The 19,490-nt window shown below is 29.9% G+C and overlaps 1 protein-coding gene across 3 annotated transcripts in view; it reads right to left on the bottom strand.

Moving 5' to 3' along the window:
* LOC144838600 (semaphorin-5A-like) overlaps positions 1 to 19,490 on the bottom strand; it is a 59,307-nt gene that overhangs the window by 11,010 nt on the left and 28,807 nt on the right. For all 3 annotated transcript variants that reach the window (XM_078694045.1, XM_078694028.1, XM_078694037.1), the window contains exons 4-12: positions 16,036 to 16,081; positions 12,752 to 12,814; positions 12,031 to 12,129; positions 11,199 to 11,412; positions 7,711 to 7,799; positions 5,785 to 5,817; positions 5,306 to 5,414; positions 2,042 to 2,099; positions 1,736 to 1,871 (exon numbers count right to left, since the gene is read on the bottom strand). In XM_078694045.1, coding sequence (XP_078550171.1) covers positions 1,736 to 1,871; positions 2,042 to 2,099; positions 5,306 to 5,414; positions 5,785 to 5,817; positions 7,711 to 7,799; positions 11,199 to 11,412; positions 12,031 to 12,129; positions 12,752 to 12,814; positions 16,036 to 16,081 — 847 coding nt within the window. The remainder of the gene's footprint in view (positions 1 to 1,735; positions 1,872 to 2,041; positions 2,100 to 5,305; positions 5,415 to 5,784; positions 5,818 to 7,710; positions 7,800 to 11,198; positions 11,413 to 12,030; positions 12,130 to 12,751; positions 12,815 to 16,035; positions 16,082 to 19,490) is intronic.

Below are 19,490 nucleotides of genomic sequence, written 5' to 3'. Positions count from 1 at the left end.
GAAATCAAATTTAAAGTTTAAACTTTATAAAATAAGCAAAGATAAACCAGGGTGGAAGGAAAGTGACAATGTAATATTCTAAATTAGTAGTGGAGCTGTAGCTTGGTGGTTAACATGATTGCCTTCCAGTCCCGAGGTCTGGGGTTCAATCCTGCGTATGAAATAAAAAAAAAGGAGGTGCATGTTTAATTCCTTTGTTTTTTAAGTGTGGTAAAAATAGATATAAAAGTATATAATTTTATTTTAGCTGTCAAAAGGGAGCGCGACACTGGCGCTACCACATGGTTCCAACCCTGCCTTTGATAGACCGCTAAAATATATCTAAAGCTAATTTTAAAACAATTCACATTCATGAAAAGTAAGAGCATAAAACTACAATAAATAAAACAGTTTTCATTAAAGACTAATGGAGATTACTTGCTATATTTGGAAACTTCAGCACTAAAAATGTATAATGGCTCTTTGATTCCGTAGAGAGCATTCATCATTCCTGTAGGATCAAGCACGATGACATCGTAGCCATTCATTTAATGCCGAGACAGATACATTAGAACATAATCATCTGAGATAGACCAAAATCTTAATGAATTATTATTCAGTCTATGTGCAAATATATCATAAAAGAATTATTTATTGAAACCGTACGTGTCATGCTTTAAAGAAACTGTTTTTATCAGACACATCAAGATTTATCTATCACTTTCAATTCCGCCAGTTATTACTAAATGTGTAAAAAGCGTGACAGAAAAAATCGCAGTATTTCAAACAATTTAAATAAAGAATTTCTAGCATTTAGAAAGTATGTAACTTTTTTTGTTGAAATATTGAGTATGTATTTAATTTTATTCATTCATATTTTTGCAAGGTTCCAGATATTAATATTTGATTATACTTATATAAAACCAGATTTACGACTCAGCGATAGATCTTAAATTGCACACTTTTCTCCAATATTACATCAAAATATACTTAAATACTCATAAAAATGGATTTGCGAGATAATCTGTGACAAATAGCGACTACATTTATAAAGGATTACCGTAACTAAAAACAAGGATTTGGACGAAGGTATAAAATATGTCCCTAGAGATATGATTTTGATCACAGAAAAAATGGGAAAAATGACTTGATTTAGCGATTTGAGCACTATTCATTTATTATTATCACACATATACTATGAAATCTTTTAAAATATTGTTATTTTTATCTCATTATTAATTAGACCCTGTTGGAAACATTTTTTAAAACTTTTACAGGTTATCCTGGCATTAATAGGGACCGTTTTTAGATTTTTACGTCGACTATGTGCTATGACGCAAATGGGTAGCATTCAACAAAGTCGATATGAAAATCTAAAAGTCTCTCATCTGGTTTTAAACGTTTGTTCTTTCTGAATGTTGATATGATTTTTATATATATACTATAATATATTACTTTAAATAACCATTTAATTGAAATTGTTTGTAAAAAATGATAATGCATGTTAATTACCATACATGGGAAATGAAACATTACTATTTACTACTTACATTCATTCATTTATTCAATAGTATGTAGGCCACTGGCCCAAGTACAACAATAGATAATACAGTACATTTAAATTTGAGTATTAGTAGTAACAGCAAAATAATTATTTCGCTTTTTATATGCGAAAAAGGCAAATCCTAATACCAGGTTATTGATTACTTTTTTCTTTTTGTTTTTCATTAGTAAAATAAACTTTTTATTTACTTACAACAAAGTTGGGCTTTGAGTTTTTCTTTATTATCCATGATGAACGAGATTTGTGCTGGTAACGATAGTCACTGGAAAATGCATCTTCTAGATCAGATAAATGGTACCTACATATGGCAGAGCCCGAAATACTATATCTAGAAAAAATAAATTAAATATAATATGCTATAATTTATTTATGTAGGAATGGATATAGGAAGCCATGGAATATGAAGAAGGCAAGTATATTAAATGTAGTTATTCTTGGTCCTTTTCGAATAGTGTACAAAGTTCTTTAACGTACGTTATACGTTATATTATAATTTACCTGTTCGTTGTAAATACACCGTATATCACTCCTTCCTCTGGAATATAATGAGTACTTTCTGTAGAAACAAAAACAATAATTTCAATTAAATACATTAAGAAATGACACTACAATAATAATTCGTAAAAAATAAGCTTATAAATGATTTGATAATACAAAATTAAAAGAACACCTGCTTTTAACTTTGCTTGATTTGCAAATGTTTTAACATGATTTATAAAAGAGGCTGTTTTGTATCATATTATTCTTTACTAATCTTTGTAGGAAAGGTTTTTATCCTTAGGCTCGCTTAAGATCGCTTAACAGCCTTCAATATAATGCTTGTCATCTGGGTAAAAACGCAAATATTTTCTCGCATATTTGGTTATAATACAACTGCATGACATTGATGGATGATAGGTTGTCAAGTTCACGAACATCGGCTTAAGTTTTGTGTAGTCAATGATGACATTAATATTGACTCTTGAGAGAATGGAAGGAGAAGGTCTGCAATCATTCATTAATCAAAAGCAAGAACTGTCTAAAAATAGCAAATGATGTCATTGTATGATATTCTTGTTTCTTATGTTTAAAAGGTGGGATTGTAGACAGTGGTCTAACGTATAACTATGAAGTCTGTATTTAGTAGTATAACTAATTATTAATAGAATAAATATTTTTAAGTAAAGACTCCATTAATAAAATACCACAAACACATTGTCCTGATTAAATTGTCTTTGGTTAAAGTCATTCTAATTAAGGACCAAACTTCTAAATAATAGAATTTTCCCTAAAAGTGGACATGAGACATAAGATGTCATAGTTAAGTTTATTTGCTAATTAGTCCACGATTCAGATTAAATACAGAACTTGTAGAAATTTATCTTAAAATTTGATGGATCATTGATTTCCATTAAGGTGTCTTACATTTTACTGAAATGGTGAAAATAGTGCTGGATGAAATTTTTATTTATTTACTTATTATGGTTTAAAACATCTTCCACACCAGCAGCATACACTGAAAAGGGTGGATTACAATAAAAATCAATACATCAAAATGCAAATATAAAAACACCAATTACAGGTTAACATAACCATTACAAAATTCTAGATATGTATGGTATAGTTGATTTGTTTAAAATATAAATAACACTCTTGATAGGTTTTCTTTTTTTCATGTCATTATTCAAACAAACCAAATCGTTTCTACAAGATTATGTGGATTGAGTCAATCAATTTGAGTCAAACTTCAGACTAAGCTTATAAAAATCATTCCTATATAATCAATATATTTGATTATAATCCGTAAAAATTTAAATCATAGTGCATGCGAATAACACCTGTATTAAATACTTATTTATTTCGGCAAAATGAAATCTTATTTAAGGTCACAAACTTGAATCCCACTAAATAAAAATCCTAAAAATACTCTTCAAGGTGAGATACATGAAATGATAGTAATAAGGTAAAATTAAATACCCATAAGGTTCACAAGTTCACCTTTTCATGTATAAATAATGTTAAGAATTTTTAGAATGTTCAGAACATAATCCCAGAAGTGGATTATTTATTTATTCATTCATTTGTTCATTCAGAATTTATATATTCTCTTTTTTCACATCATGTGTGTCAGGCAAAGGGTAATTGTGAAAATGTTCATTGAAAAGCTGATGCTATAAAAGATGCATCATCACACTTTAAGAAATGAACACTGAACACAGTAAAGTTGGTAGACATAATACTGGTGCTGGAATAAGCTTAACCTCACGATGAAATTGGGTCAAATTAAGAGTCGATATTGGAGATGGGATTAAAAAGAGTAGCTTGAGACAAAAAACTTAAAATGTAGTGGGTAGATTATGGTCACTTTAAACTTAACTTAAACACAGAAATATATAAAATAAAGTTTCATAAAGTTTAATTTCTTAAAACGCTTATAATGTTATTATAGTTTAGCTAATCTGAGAATTTATGCTGTAATATTGAGAAAATAATTCTTAGAGGTTAGATTAAGTTCTAATGTTGTTCATGAATTATGCGATTAAAGTCGTGGAATTTTGAAAGAGCAATAATCCCGATTCTATACTGAATTAATCATTAATGTTCATAGAACATGAAATGGATTTAATACGGAGCTCTGAATTACATTAATACAGTCTGGGAATTTGAGAAATGTTGAAGCATGAAATACAAGTAATCTTGGATTAAATTATTGATTGAAGATTGTACAAAAACTATTGTTAAACTTTGTATGAATGTGGAGTATAACATTACTACATTTATACATCCTTGATATAGAAGTTTCAAGGAAAAATGTCTGCCGCCCTCTACAACTTGTAAAAGTTTTGAAAAAAGGTATACAAAAAACTTTACTTAATTTACTTGATTGTAGAAAGCAAGTCAACAGCTTATACGTCCATCAATAATGATAGAATACATTAAAGACAGAATACATTTATTAGATTTGAGAAAAAAATAATTGAAAACGTAGCAACCTTGGAGAAGACATAAGAAACGCTTGATACTTTTGATTACTATTGACACAGACAAAGTTTGTGTATTCTGATAGTCTATTTTGATTAGTAATAATATATTTCATCACAAGAAATGTGACGGAATGAAACGATGTAAATGTATTAATGGGTGTATACTGATGGATAGGACTAGTTAGATGGAATGATGGAAAACATAGAAACAGCAATTCTATTTATACAACTAGAATGAAAAATAAGTATGGAAAAAGTGTTTTTAGGAAAACAAGTCTTCAAATTCAAAACATTTCTAGTGAAACATATGTTAAATACTAATAACTAAAGCTGTGTCTACACTATCAAACTTTATGTGACCAAAAAAAATGTGATGTGCCCATATATGGACATGATGATGTTATATCACTACCATATTTGGACATACCACTACCATATTTGGGCACATCACACTTTTTTTTGTCGTCAAACAAGTTTGATAGTGTAGACAGAGCTTAACAAAATACATACAGACATCAATAGTTGTTGTTTATACTTTAATGTATAGTTTTAAGGCCATGTTGTCGGTTTAAGAATGAATGAATGAATGAAAGAAATAATAATCCTGTATCCGCCACGGTGTTGTTTGCTGCTCTTTATTTAAGCTCTTGTAAAGGAAGACCTAATGTACACACCAAATCAACCTAATACTATTAAAGTAGAACCCCTATTAAGGGGACTCCTTCCAGACAAAGTGTCACCTTAATAGGGGTGTCTCAAAGGAGAGGTACTACAAAGTCTGATTATTAAAAATACTTACGGAGATCATTGAAGTAAAATGGAAATGAATCTGGTAAGGAACAATTGATTCTGGCTTTCGTAAATGTTGTCCATAAATCATCCAGAATATACTCGCCTCCAACATCATTCTAACATTATATAATATTTATAATATAATAATTAATTTAATAATTAAAATTTACATTAAATAAGCACCATAAATTTTTTTTGTGACCAAAAATAAATTTATTCTAATTAATGATAAGTTCATTGAAAACAAAAGCAATCATTAGGAAGTAACATTACTGCTATTTTCTATCTATCAATTAAAGATTGATCTTTTAAAACCAGACTGATATATTATCATCATAGATTCTCGTCGTCTGCTACCTTTCCGTTGTCTGCTTACATATTCACAGTAATTGTTCACATCTATCTACTCCCTTATGTATCATCTTACAACATCTTATAACATTCATTAAAAGATAATCATGACATGATGAAATATTGAAACATTACCTTGCATATTCTGGCAACTCTTGAGTATACTGACTGTAACAAGAAAAAAACGATGTATTAATAAATCATGACTTTTATAATTTACGATTTATAAAAGTAGTTATATACTGTTTTATACAGAATAAAAGTTGAAAAATTACTTCCGTCTATGTTCCAACACAAATAACATATGACATTAACAATGCAAAAAATAATCATTTATAATCGTAAATATAAATTACAAAATATTTTTGATATGAACCATTATGTACATCTATGACCGACATAAATGTCAGATAAAGGATAATGGAATGTGAAGTTTGAGTGTTATTTATGATTTCAATATGGGAAAAAAACGACATCCTTAAACACTACAAATTGCTATACATAAACAACTTAAAGATATATTGTCCACCAGAAAAATATTAAAATTTTAATGTCACATAATAGTTATTCACTTTGACCAAAAACTGGATCGAACAAAAAACTATTTACCTGAAAAAAATGTATGAAAAAATACTTAAATTGTCTGTCAGACAATGAGATTTTTGGTTAAAATTAACCTTTTATTTTATGTTTTATAAGTGAAATGATTATTTGTTTTCTTTTTTTTTTCTACAAAAGTGAATAATTCATTAAAACTGTAAAATGGCCTATTAAAAGTATGATTTTATTTCATTAATCTTCATTTTTCATGTTTTTGGGGGAACAATACATCTTTAATAAACTATGAATGTTTCTATTAACCTATCCTACACTTTAAAACTTGACAAACTGCCATGAAAGTTACCTTTAATTCCCCCCTAAAGTAATTAGAATGCCAACACAAATAATGATGACATCATACAGACGAATTACAGTACACAGAAATGTATTCTTATGAAACGGTTAATGGCAACATGAAGGCTGTATGTCAAAAATAGGTCACTTATCCCTAGGCTACAATTAAATTATTAATTATCAATTATACAAAACATCATAAGTTGGTTTATGAAACTCTCGCACTACCATGTGTTTTTGGGTCATAGTATAAATTGGCACCCCACAAACATATATTTAAGTATGTCATTAAATTTGCAACAAATCAAGTAAGCTGAGTGTGGATGGCGGCGGCGGCAAGCTGATTCAAACGCTTTATTTACAACTACACCAACTGTTTTCTAACTCATCCATCACCTTCTAACAAGCGGTCTCTTATTTATATCAAATTACCTGTCGGCCAATGCATTTGTTTATTAAGAGAACATTTTTAATTTGTTGATATATTTCAATGTTAAACATTAAAAAACTGCAATAGTTTGTGTATTTAAATAGTAAATATCGGTAGGTGGAAATCTCTCATAGGGAGATTAGGTAGGCGTCCAAATATGTATAAGTAATAACACTATAACATTAATAATATACTGTAAGAATATCTAACATTAAATAAATTAGATTGAAAATCGAAATTTTATTATTATTGTGCTAAAATCATTTTATCTTAAACATAGAATTAACAAATTTCTAGTAGGGTTGGTTTAGATATTAGAACAGAACTAATATCATCAGATCCAAATACCACACTACCAACAAAATTCAAAACTGCAACGGACCTCCAGAAAATAAAGAACATAGCACTAGACAGAACAACACTGTGGAGAAACTTAACAGTAAAAATAAACTAAAAAGTAAGTAGTAGGGTTGGTCATGGAATTTGGGTTATTACAATATGATATGAAACAAAATTGGTCTACCAGTACTATCAACCATTGTTTGTAGCATGTGAAAATGTTAAAATAGAATCATCGCTCTCTCTAGAGTGCGAAAGAGTTACTATATTAATATGTTTGTTATTGTTTCAAATGACCAGAAGAGAATGCGATGATGTCCTATGAGATATTGTATAGTGGCTTAACATAAATATTATGACTAATAATATTTGACATTAATAACATGAGTTGAACTGACCTTTCCACAACTGCTATCTTCTATGGCAGATTCTCTGAAGAAGAAATATATAAACGGTCCTATTTCGTAGGAAGATACAAAATTTGGCTCTGAAATAAAGAAAAGAAATGGTGGGTAATCAACTGGTACAGAACAAATATTTTAATGGTTACAGTAACATACCTAACATACATATTGAATAATAATAATATCAAACATAGTGTGCTCTTTAACAGAGTCTTACAGTGCAACATGAAAAGACTAACTATTGAAATAGGTGAGTTTTCAGGAGAGATTTGAATTGAAAAGGGGATGAAGTGTAATGGATGGAACAAGGAAGTTGGTTCCAGATCTCTGGTGCCTGAGCAAAGAAGCCAGTAGGCACAGAATTAAGGTTCGTTCTAGTTGGCGTAAAAGTAACATTGGTGTCTGGATGGGCTGCCAAATCATCATGTACAAATCAGTGCAATATTTGATTGTTTGTGGACCAAATGTATTATTTCACAGGAAACTGAGGGCATACTGATTATTAAGTCATCCACAGTGTAGTTCCTAGTACCATTGATCATCACACCAGAGATGATCCTCTATTTTTTTCCAATAGTGTACCAATTTCTTTAAGGATACAAGCAATATGGCAGACAAGTCTGATTCCTACCATTATAGCATACCACCATATTAGTATTACAATGGTACAATTGTATGTAAAAAAAAAGGCACAGAAAGAGGATATTATGACATTTTATATATATATGAAATATATTTACAGTTCAAATCATAAAGTAAGTGAGATTTGTAGATGTTAAACAGTTGATTAAAAACATTGTTTGTCACTTTACTATGATAGCTTCTTCCATCTCAACTGCGGTTGGTTCTCTACTGGTTTCTCTCTTTCTTTACGGTTTCTCTCTTTCTTTATTATACTTTAACAAGTGTATGAAGTCACAGACATGCTGTATACTTTTTAATGCATGTTAAACTTTGTATGACAACGTCCCTGTCATATGTGAACTTTAAATCATTTTTTGTAAATCCATTACGGGAAAGTTTGATATAAAAGAGAAAAAAATTGCCTGAGGGGCGGAATTACAAAATTTAAAAGAAGAAGGATCTTTGACAAGAGTTCTTTAATGTCACGCATTCTGTGCATAATAGAAATTTAAAATCATAGAAATTATTCTTTTATTCGTTATATGCATGAAAGCAGTATTCATCTTTTTGAGTCAAGGTTGGGGTATAAACCCAATTCATCGTTTGCCGAACTTTTGTAGCCTCAAGCAAAAGTTGACTGTTCTATAAGGATATCAACAAAATGTCTCATTTTTGTTAAAATCGCTTTGCAGATGACAGAAAAAATGATGAATTTTGAAAAAAAAAATGACGATACAATAGATAATGAAAACACAACCAATATGAAAATGACATCGACGGTACAACGCAATGATGAATTGTCTCTCTTACGAGATCTTTAAAATGAAGAATTGTTATGAGCACTATTTTCCATTCAATAAATAGCCCATCAATCTATGACGTCTTCCATATAAAATTCCTCATTCTCCCACATAAAGTAGTAGAAAACTAATCGCCCCTGGTAAAAAAAATAAATTTCACTCTTTAATCATCTTCTTTAAATATTTCCTTTCAGATCACCATGACAGCAATCTTGACAGAGTGCAATTTTTATGAGACCCCAGGAATTAATGATACCCGCCGGGGAGATATATCGAAAGAAGGCGAGAAAACTGACAACTCTTTTACAGAAATTATGATCTACTAAAGTAGCTTAGGTTACTTTTTTGTAAATAACCAAAGTACAGTGTTGTATAATCATACTAAATACAGAGTGTTTACAAATTCTACCAGCTAAAAATATAAAATAAAATACTAAACACTGTTTAGAATCACAGCCAAGGGATTTCTAAAATGAATACAGACAATCAAATCAAATAAAAGTATAGTAAATTCATTGATATGCGCAAATGAATTAATAGTATTCATAGTGATGACCTATAGGTAACCTTTGCTGAATTCTGTATCCAATTGGCGACATACAGGTGTTGAAAACTGTATATTGATATGTCATATTTTATGCACCTGGTATATAGTTATGTCAATGAATTATCAAAACAAACAAGGTGTTTAAATGTAGTACAGTAGTGTACACAAAATACAATGTATTACTATATTACTAACACCAGTAGTACAGGTTACTTTTCAAATAATGACCACTTCTTGTAAAATAATACCAGAGTTTTTCTATTGTGCTATTAAAATTATAAAGAGATTCATATATTTTGCAGTTAGAGAGAAGATTTTAATCAATAAATGTAAAGGCAAGACAAAAGCTCTCTCTACACTATCAAACTTTATGCGACAAAAAATGTGATTTGCCTCAGACATTTCATGTCATGGTGACTCTGTTGCTTTTGGGTCCCAGGACATGATGTCGAATAAATAAATGAATGAATGAATATCATGATGTCATATCACTACCATATTTGGGAATATCACTACCATATTTGGGCACATCACAAACTAGTTTGATAGTGTAGACAGAGCTTAACAACCAACAAGTAGTCACACCACTAGGCATATGTTATTATAAATATTAAACTTTACCTTTCTAATAACTTTAAAGATATTGATTGAAATGTTTGTGTTTCTTATTTATTCAAAATTTGAAAAATACCATAGAATATCCTGAATATTATTTTTTATTCCCTTTTGATAAGATAATATCTATGGCAATGAACCTTAGCCTAGTATGTCGAGTTTTAGGATTATTTTTAAATTATTGTATAATTCTAATTCTAAATCAAGGAGACATGTCTGCTAATCTATCTTTCAAATGTAAAATAAATATCAATTATTAAGAATATAATTTTTTTTTTATAAAAGCTATGATTGCAAAACATTCAAGCTTTTTCAAAATGTTTATTTGATGCCATACACAGAAATTCACTGGCAATTACAAAAGTATTAGACATGTTTAAAATATTCACAGGTATCTTAAAAGGTTAGTTTTTATATTTCCCCTCTTCCAATTTTCTTTTTGATAGAATTTAAAGCAAACTCTGTTTTCCCTCATGTAAAAATGCAGTATGGTGGCATATGATTAGGAAGAAAAAAACTTATTTTCTTCTACCATTTCTATCTGCTTAAAATGTATATAACATGGCTATATGCCAGATTTTCAATTGAAATATTGTGTCAAAACTTGTGTTTTCCCACCTGTTCTTGGAAAGTGTTGACATTTTGAGATCAACATAGTTATCCCAAATAACATTACATAAATTACAACCAGTTTGACTATAATTAGCATAGTTGTGTTACAAAAATGAGAAAAATTTATTTCTAAAGTATAAAAAGATCCCAGCCTAAAACTTAGGAATTTCTTTCTAATTTTTGTAATTTTCATAACGATGTAACTACCAAATATCTTATTGCAATGCAATTATTGTTTACAAAATAATAACAGAACTACTGTAAAAAGATAGATTGAAACTCACCACTGAGCCATTTAGAGTTGTATTCGACAGCTCTCAGCTTCGGACTGGGTCCCATTGATCGAAATATGGATGGGTCTCTTGCTTTGAAGTCAGAAACGGTTCCAGTATAAAGATCCCCATCATTAGAGATGATTGCTGTGTTATTGTGTTGCGGGTTGTATGGACACTTAGCAACACCACTCACCTGGCCTAGGGTTCTCGTTATGTCGTTTGCCTAATAAGTATTTGAAAAGAGATATTCATATATTGACCACTCTTGGGATTAGTCATTAACTCGGAGGTTGTTGTGCTGGGCCAGCAACAAAGACATAAACCTTCAATACAGTAAGTTCCACCAGCAAAATAACACAAGAAATATCTTTACTATTTAGTAAAAGAAGAAAAATAGGTAGACCTTAAATGAAAATTGATATGGTTAACTTTCCAATGGACTAAATCCCTGTTGCCACCACTATTAAAACTTAAATAGGCTAAAACTAAGGATTTTACTATGGCTATATTTGTGCTTCTGATCCTAACGTGCATGAAAAAGAGAGATTTTATTCATGATTTTTTTGCATAAATAGGCAGCATTAGCAGCCTAAAGCATTGGATCCAGAAACGATTATCTATATTGATATTAGACTTTCAAAGCAAAAAACTTTTCACGAACAATCAATCAAATCTGACATGAACTAAAAGCAAGCAGGTTGCTTCGACAAGATACTTTGATACCTTAAACAAATTATTGTCTTCTGTGAAATATAGGACGAAGTTGTTCATATCTTATATTAGAGATTGTATTAGAATCATATAACAAAGATATAAAAGGTCGTCTTAAGAGACTACTCACGTTTCTCCAGGCACATCTTGGCGCAAATGCATATGTTCCGCAAACGAATACAGAAGTTCCTTGTATTAATAAAACTCGTATAAAATTACCACAATTTTCCTGAACCAGAAAGAAGATACAATCGTGAAGTATAATTTTCTTTCACAAGTTATGATGACATTATAAACTTTGCGAGAACAGTGTAAATACAGATGTATGTTACTTAATATAGTGATAAAATGAAAGCTGATATTATTAGACATAAAACATAAAGACGTTAAAATATATTCATTTTTTATGAATGCAATCTTATGAAACGGAATACAGTAGAACCAACCACTTTATTTTCACTTTACCATGAAACGAACAAGGCCAAATATATGTTTTAACACTACAGCAACCCTTATTCAGGGATACACCTATTAAGGGGACACTTTATTTGGTCAGGGGTTCTACCGTACATGATCCCCATAACAATCATCCTTATTTTAATTGCCACGATTCAAGAGGTTGTTCTGCTTTGGTCCATTTTACAATGGAAATTAATTTTGCTTATAACAAATTGTAGGTAATATTACATAGTCTATGTAAATATGTGAACGTGATTGGTTGAAACTACATCACATAACTACCGCTGCGAGGACACTATTCTACATCATAGTTAATGACAACAAGTTGCCATATTCTCTGAAATCAACCTCATAATCACCAGAATAGAAAAATTGTATTATAGTGTACTTACGGTAGACTCTCCTTTACTTCGACATACATCTTTGGTAGATCTATCAACTGACCAATCAACAATCTAGAATAAAACAGATATAGGTTGTGAGCCAGCTAAAATTAAGTCAAAATTTAATCGGTTAAAACACTTAACTAATGAATCAGGACAAGTGCTATAAACGTAAACTGGGTGATTAAATAGGAAAGATGCAAGATATTTAATGTTTTTAATTATGTACAGTTAATCTTTTGGCATATTTGATACAGATCCAAATTGGGTTGAACTGCAAAAATGGGAATAAATTAGATCAGAAAAAAAGTGTATAAATAAAAGAATCAGGCAAAGGACTTCAATTAAAATAGATGCATCATTTTAATAATTACTTTTTTATAGTAAATAATATACCACAATTTGCTGTTTTATATAGAACAATTACTTTAAGAGGGAGACACTGTGTTAATGCCTATAGCAACTTTCTATTTTGATACCAGGACAGGAAATATATTCACAATCTTTGTTGCCTAATTTAAAGATATCATTAACTAGTTCAGCATCCTCCCATGTCATAATTTATGCGCAAAAAAAAAACCAAACCAGGTCAACTGTAGAGTGTAACCTCATTATTTTTGAGAACTTCAATCAAATTTAATTTAGTTTTAATTTCCTGTGAAGGGGAAACTTTATTTGACTTTGACTTTATTTGAGGAGGTTGTTCTGCTTTGGTCTTTTTTTTCTTTCTCACATTAACACACTATTTATAAGGTTGTATAGAATGTATATTTTATTATATAATGTATTGATGTAAATTATCATGCAATATTAAAGATGTGTAGAGGATATCTTTTAAGAGAAGTTCAACTCTAAATTTAGTGCAGTGCTGAGTCACACCCAGACCAGAGCTTCGAAACCAGCAATGCCTACTGAATAGACTTCCGAGTATAGTAATACTGTATTGTAGTGTATTGATTTTCCTTGTGTGTGCTGCCCATAATGTTTTAATGTTTTATATTTTTAGTACATGTAATGCTTTGTGCTTTTTGTATTAAATTTTTATACCGAAATAAATAAACAAATTAATAAAATACCAACAAGTAAAAAATTAATAATATTCTGCAATAGCAATCTAAGTCAGCAAAAAAGTCTGGCTGCATGTTTGCAAATTAGCCTACGGAGCCATCGTTGGTTGTTAACGCGAGTTTGATTAATTGCCGAAAGGAGTAAAAACTTCTATGTGTGTGGTGTTAAAGACTTTTCCCAGGTTTATAGCCTAAAAATATATCCTGCAGGAAAAGTAACTAATTTACTAATTAAAACTTGACTAAATTTAATTTTCTCATTGAACACATAAAATTGGTAAGCTGTTGACAAATTTGACCAAATTTTATTTAAGAAATGCTTCAATGAAAGTACAAATTTATATTTAAATTTACTACGGAATATGATAAAGTTAAATTTGGTTAGCTATCTCTGTCAAGTTTTATGAAATACTTCTTAGCATTTTCAAACAAATTAAAAAAAAAATATTGATGGAAGAACGGGTGTGGGGTTTGCAGGGGTGTGAAAATGTGAATACGCTAATTACGTTCATGAAATTTATCCTAAATTAAGAGGTGGAATTATACTCGGTCATTATATACAAGTCATAAAATAAGGTTCATTCATATTGGACTATACATTGGAAAATATATCTATGGGAGAGATGCAACGTCTGGTAGGAAAATTTTAAATTTTAATTAGATATCTGGAGATCTTCACAAACCTATTTAAACCCAATGCTCTATATTAAACTTGTAACAAGTAGAACTTTTCCAATAAAAAATTGCAAATCATCAAATTAGGGTCAATGTATGTACCAGTACCAGTTGTCTGCAGCTCATTCTAATTACTTACTGAATTGCAGAATACGAGACAGAAAAAAACAACATCCAATAACTTGAGTTTAATGATATCAACATTTCTGATCAGAGACATTCCAGAGGATCATTGTGCTGCCTAATACCTGCAACAGTAATCCTTTTCTCGTTTTCTAATTTGCAAAAAGCTTTGGAGTGCTATTCATGATATTAAAAACCATTGATTGGATAGTCCTACCGGTACTTTTATAATGGAGAATACCATTGTAACAAGATTTCAGAATTTTTCAAAAATGGTTAATAAAGTACTAGTGTAAATACCTAAAATTCAACCGAAAGTCAATGTCAAATAACCAGTTTAAACCAAGTTTCTTAATCGTTGAAAAATGCCAACAGTTGGATGTTTTTGAGGTGCAGTTCTTTTTTTTTCTTCAATTCTTTTAGTTTTGTTAGCATCAAATCACAAAACTTTTAACTGCTTTGGAAACAGACAAGATTTGATACAGTATAGTTGTATAAATTATTTACTACTGTAGCTCTGTTATCAATGTGTTACTCCCACCTAGGATTACCATACACTACACATATTTAGTTGTGTGATGATAAAGCACACTGAGCTGAAAGGAAGATGGTTGGCTGAAATTTTTTTTACTAGACTTCATGTTGCAGACTCTTAACAAAGTATAAATATGGCTGTCAATCTCAAAGCAACTTCAAAAATGGAAATGAAGTTCAATACCAGTCCAAGGTTATTCCCAAGCTTATTGACTACATCTTGGAGACATAGTATTTAATCAAAGGTTTATTAACAACATCAAGTTTACAAGAACGTCAACAACAATTAAGTCGTTACAGAAGCCCCATGTCACATGATCATGCCAGTGGCTTTTTAGCGCGACGATTTCCTAAGCCACTTAGACTATGATGAAAGCGTAATCATTTTCGGTAGACGGTGAGGAATCTTTGAGGTGGGTAAAATGTATTCTGCCAGAACTTAAATTGATCTACCATACTTATCTTTATTAAAATCAATCGTACACTCGGTTTCATTTAACATTTCTTTCAACTCGTGTTATGGATTGTTGATATGAATTAAGAAAGTAGATTGAAAAGAAACACACAAAATTTGAAGTTTTTCAACTGAAAATAGCAACTATAACATTAAAAACATATATTGTTTTAACGTTGAACAATAAGAAGATAACAATTCTTCAATTTCATAAGAAACGATTTAACAATGAATTCTAAAACCACTTCAAAACCTACAATAGCGAAATTCAAGGTTTTATTAAATTATGTAGGTTTTAATTTAATTCATTCTGAATACTGTACATATGAATATTAAAAAACCACCAATCTAATTGTTTAAATTAAGTATATAGCCCATCTGTGTGAAGTGTTTCTTTAAAAGTTTATAAATACATTTAGGAAAAAAACTATTATACTTACATGTATATCTGATAAATCTGAAGCATTCAATTGTAGTAGTGAGTCTCTGAAAAAAAAGAAGCAAAAAAGTTTGTTATCCTAAGAAAATAATGAAAGACTGATCACCTTGTACAACCATTATCAGCACACCAGAGTTCTAAAAATGATTCAAAGTTTCTTAGTAGGCCATCTCCCACTCCACACCATCCCTCATCACTTACAAATCATGGATATACTGTATGTCACCATGGTTTAGTAAAAAAACAACATATTATTAGAACTTTATGTATTATATCGTTAATAATATACTTGTATAGACATCATTAACAACATGAATAATAATTTTACATTATTGCAAAGAAAATTACAAATGATTGCCTTTTCATATATAGTACTTTAATAGACACAATGAAATATGACTCATCAACTCAAATGTAAAAAATAAATTAACTTTCTCAAGATGAACGAATGAACGTAGATAATCATGTCGCTGCTCTAGCCGCTTTTACACAAGGATCTTGCGAACAATCTGGCTGTTAATTTACCTTTGCTGATTTCAAAAAAGATAATCTATTTCTAGCGAATGTTTCAGAATCTAAAGATGCCGCTAATCTCAATTTAAAACTGTAGACTAATAAGTTATGGTTCTTTCTTCTAAGATAATTCTCCTCAACGAGACTGATTGGTATTAGCAATAATAACTCAAAATGTTACCATGTTTTTCAGTAAAACATCGAGTCAAACCACAAACATGTTTATCAAATAAAAGAAATTTGGGAAAGAGATGTATTGATGTCTTTTGCTAACAAAGAAAGTTGCTGACATCACCAGATGAAAATTATATACGTAAGCGAGCAGAAAGCAAAGAAAAGAATTATAGTTCAGTTACATGATTTGGTACATTACTCTACTTAAACTCATTAGTAATCTTATTGCTATTAGATTACAACAATTAGAGAGGAAAGTATAAAGACATTAAATTGTCTTCTCTGTACTAATGATTCGTAAAGAAATCACATTGTTAGGTACATCTATCGTTTAAAATCTACTTTCTATTAATCCATGTTAGTTATTATATTATTTATTTAACAAAAAATAAAAGGTAATGAGGTGTATATTCTTGTTAAGATAACGAGGAATAATTTGTTATCTGTCTGCTAATTAGTCTAAAACTCAATTTACATTATTATCATTATCATTAATTACTTATTTTGTTTTTTTCATGGAAGTAAGTGACAACTAGAAGATGATGTGAACCTTTCAAGCATCTAAAAGGCTATTGAAATAAAAATAATAATTTAAGTAAACAGTAAAATAATACTCAGTTAAAGTTTATGTTTGGCTTCAGGCGTGTAGTTTTAATGTCAAATTATTGTATTATTGTACAAACATAATACTCCATCCATCCATTTCATAGCTTCAGGTACATTTTCTTTAGTTGAAACTTAAACTGATACCTGATGATTATTCGGGGAGGTATTGACATTCAGTTTAATATTTAAAGCAAACAATTCCAACTATATTAATTGAAAGTCTGGGAATTCAAGAATAACTAAAATAAATGATATAATTGAAAAAAAAAACTCAAGATATAATGACCACTGGTCTACGTCTCAAAGGAATTGAGAAAGAACAACACAATTATTTCTGTATTCCTGAGTGGACATTTGATATTGTTTAGGGGAACTGGACATTGCAAACCTATTATTATATACCAGCACAGTGACAGGTGTATAGTTGTTGGATATTTTTAGAAATATTTGCAGGTGGGTATGTTTGACCTCTCATCAACTTTAAAATATAGACTTATAACAATACTGTAAAATATCTTTAGGGCAAAAAACCAATGTCCAGCCAATGTCCAGATCAAATCTGAATCACTCGATATACATTTTTTGTGAATATTGACATATACCATAAAGAATGCTGATTTCCAAAAAGACAAGAGGCATTTGTTATTTTACAATTAAGAATTCAATAACAAACTACATCTAGAATTAAAAAGTGTTATTTTAATCTCATAACATTTAAAATGATCACTTATTAAATCTAGGGATTAATGATTAGATTTCTATAGATTACAAGGTAAATATTTTCTGTAACACAATGCGTCTCTTTCTTTTCTAATTTGAGAATAAACCACTATGCGCTTACAGACATACAAAACAGGGTTTTAAAAATGGTTTTTATTGAATTAAACTAAAATTAATTAAATTAAGTAGGAGTTTAAAGCAGTCATTATTCATTATCTTTTAAAATTTATTTAAAAGCAAATAAATGCTAATTTATTTTCAAAATATCAGACCTAAGATTAGAAGAATATTGAAACAAAGAATAAAGGTAAAAGAATATAAAGCTTGATTGTTTCGTGATTGTAAAAACATGGTGTTTGTTTTTCAATATGTACACCATCTACTAATCCGCAAGTCATATAGAGATTAAATCCCTGGATTATCAGATCAACTATCAAACTAAACTATTATCTAATTCAATTCAAAATAATCCATTCATTTCATGTAAGACTTAGTAATATATGTATTATTCGAGTGTGGTATGTGAATAGGTTGGGGTCTGTCGCAAGTTCAATTTGAAATGGTAATTATAGGCAGAGAATTATAACCAGGTTAATACGTGTTGGCACGACATGCAGGTACTTCTGTCTAACAGAGACATTGGATCAACCCCAACTTACGTTTTTGATAAATCTAGGAAACAAACCATAAATAGAAAGCAGCAGTGAATACAGCCTAATCTAATCTGATTGATTTCTTGTAAATCTGTTCAGTACTCAGAAAAGATAACACAGAAGATTCCAAGTTGGAATTACTTAAGTCAATTACCAAACAACGTAACATGATAAATGACGCAATTATTGGCAAGTCTAACTGTACCCATAGTTCGTTAGATTCTTGGTGGAGACAATTTGTTGTACGTGTGTAGACGTTTTTGATGTGAAGAATAGTAGGATTCCAAGTTAAAATTACTTAGGGCAATTACCAAATAATGTACAACGATACACTGCAATTACTGGTAGTTGGAAACCATTTAATAGTTAATAGAAGTTATCACGTTTGATATCTATATTGAATTATGGTAAGTTTGCAGACTGACACGACTACTGTAGTAAAGTGGGCCAGAATTCCTAAAAAAAATGTATTTCGTTCGTAACATTTATTTACAAACTCTAATCCATAAACAATGAAAAATATAAATGGAGTGGGTGAACAAATTGATCAGCATATGAATTAAAATATCCCTTGGATGGAAGAGGATAAAAAAAAGGCAGTGCTTTGAAAATTTGGTGAAGATAAACCAATTATCTAACTGAATTATTCAAGGATTCTGAGTGTTTATTTGATATTTTTTTAAACAATTATTTGAATGACTCCATTTTTTGGTAGTACGTTTGCATAGGTTATCAACATCATAGCTTAAAGAAAGTTGTTAATGGGTCTTAAACCTGAAGGTCAATTAAC

The sequence above is a fragment of the Antedon bifida genome, chromosome 1 (assembly GCF_963402885.1).
Source record: "Antedon bifida chromosome 1, ecAntBifi1.1, whole genome shotgun sequence".
NCBI lineage: Eukaryota > Metazoa > Echinodermata > Crinoidea > Comatulida > Antedonidae > Antedon > Antedon bifida.
This window is presented reverse-complemented; position numbering and strand designations above follow the sequence as displayed.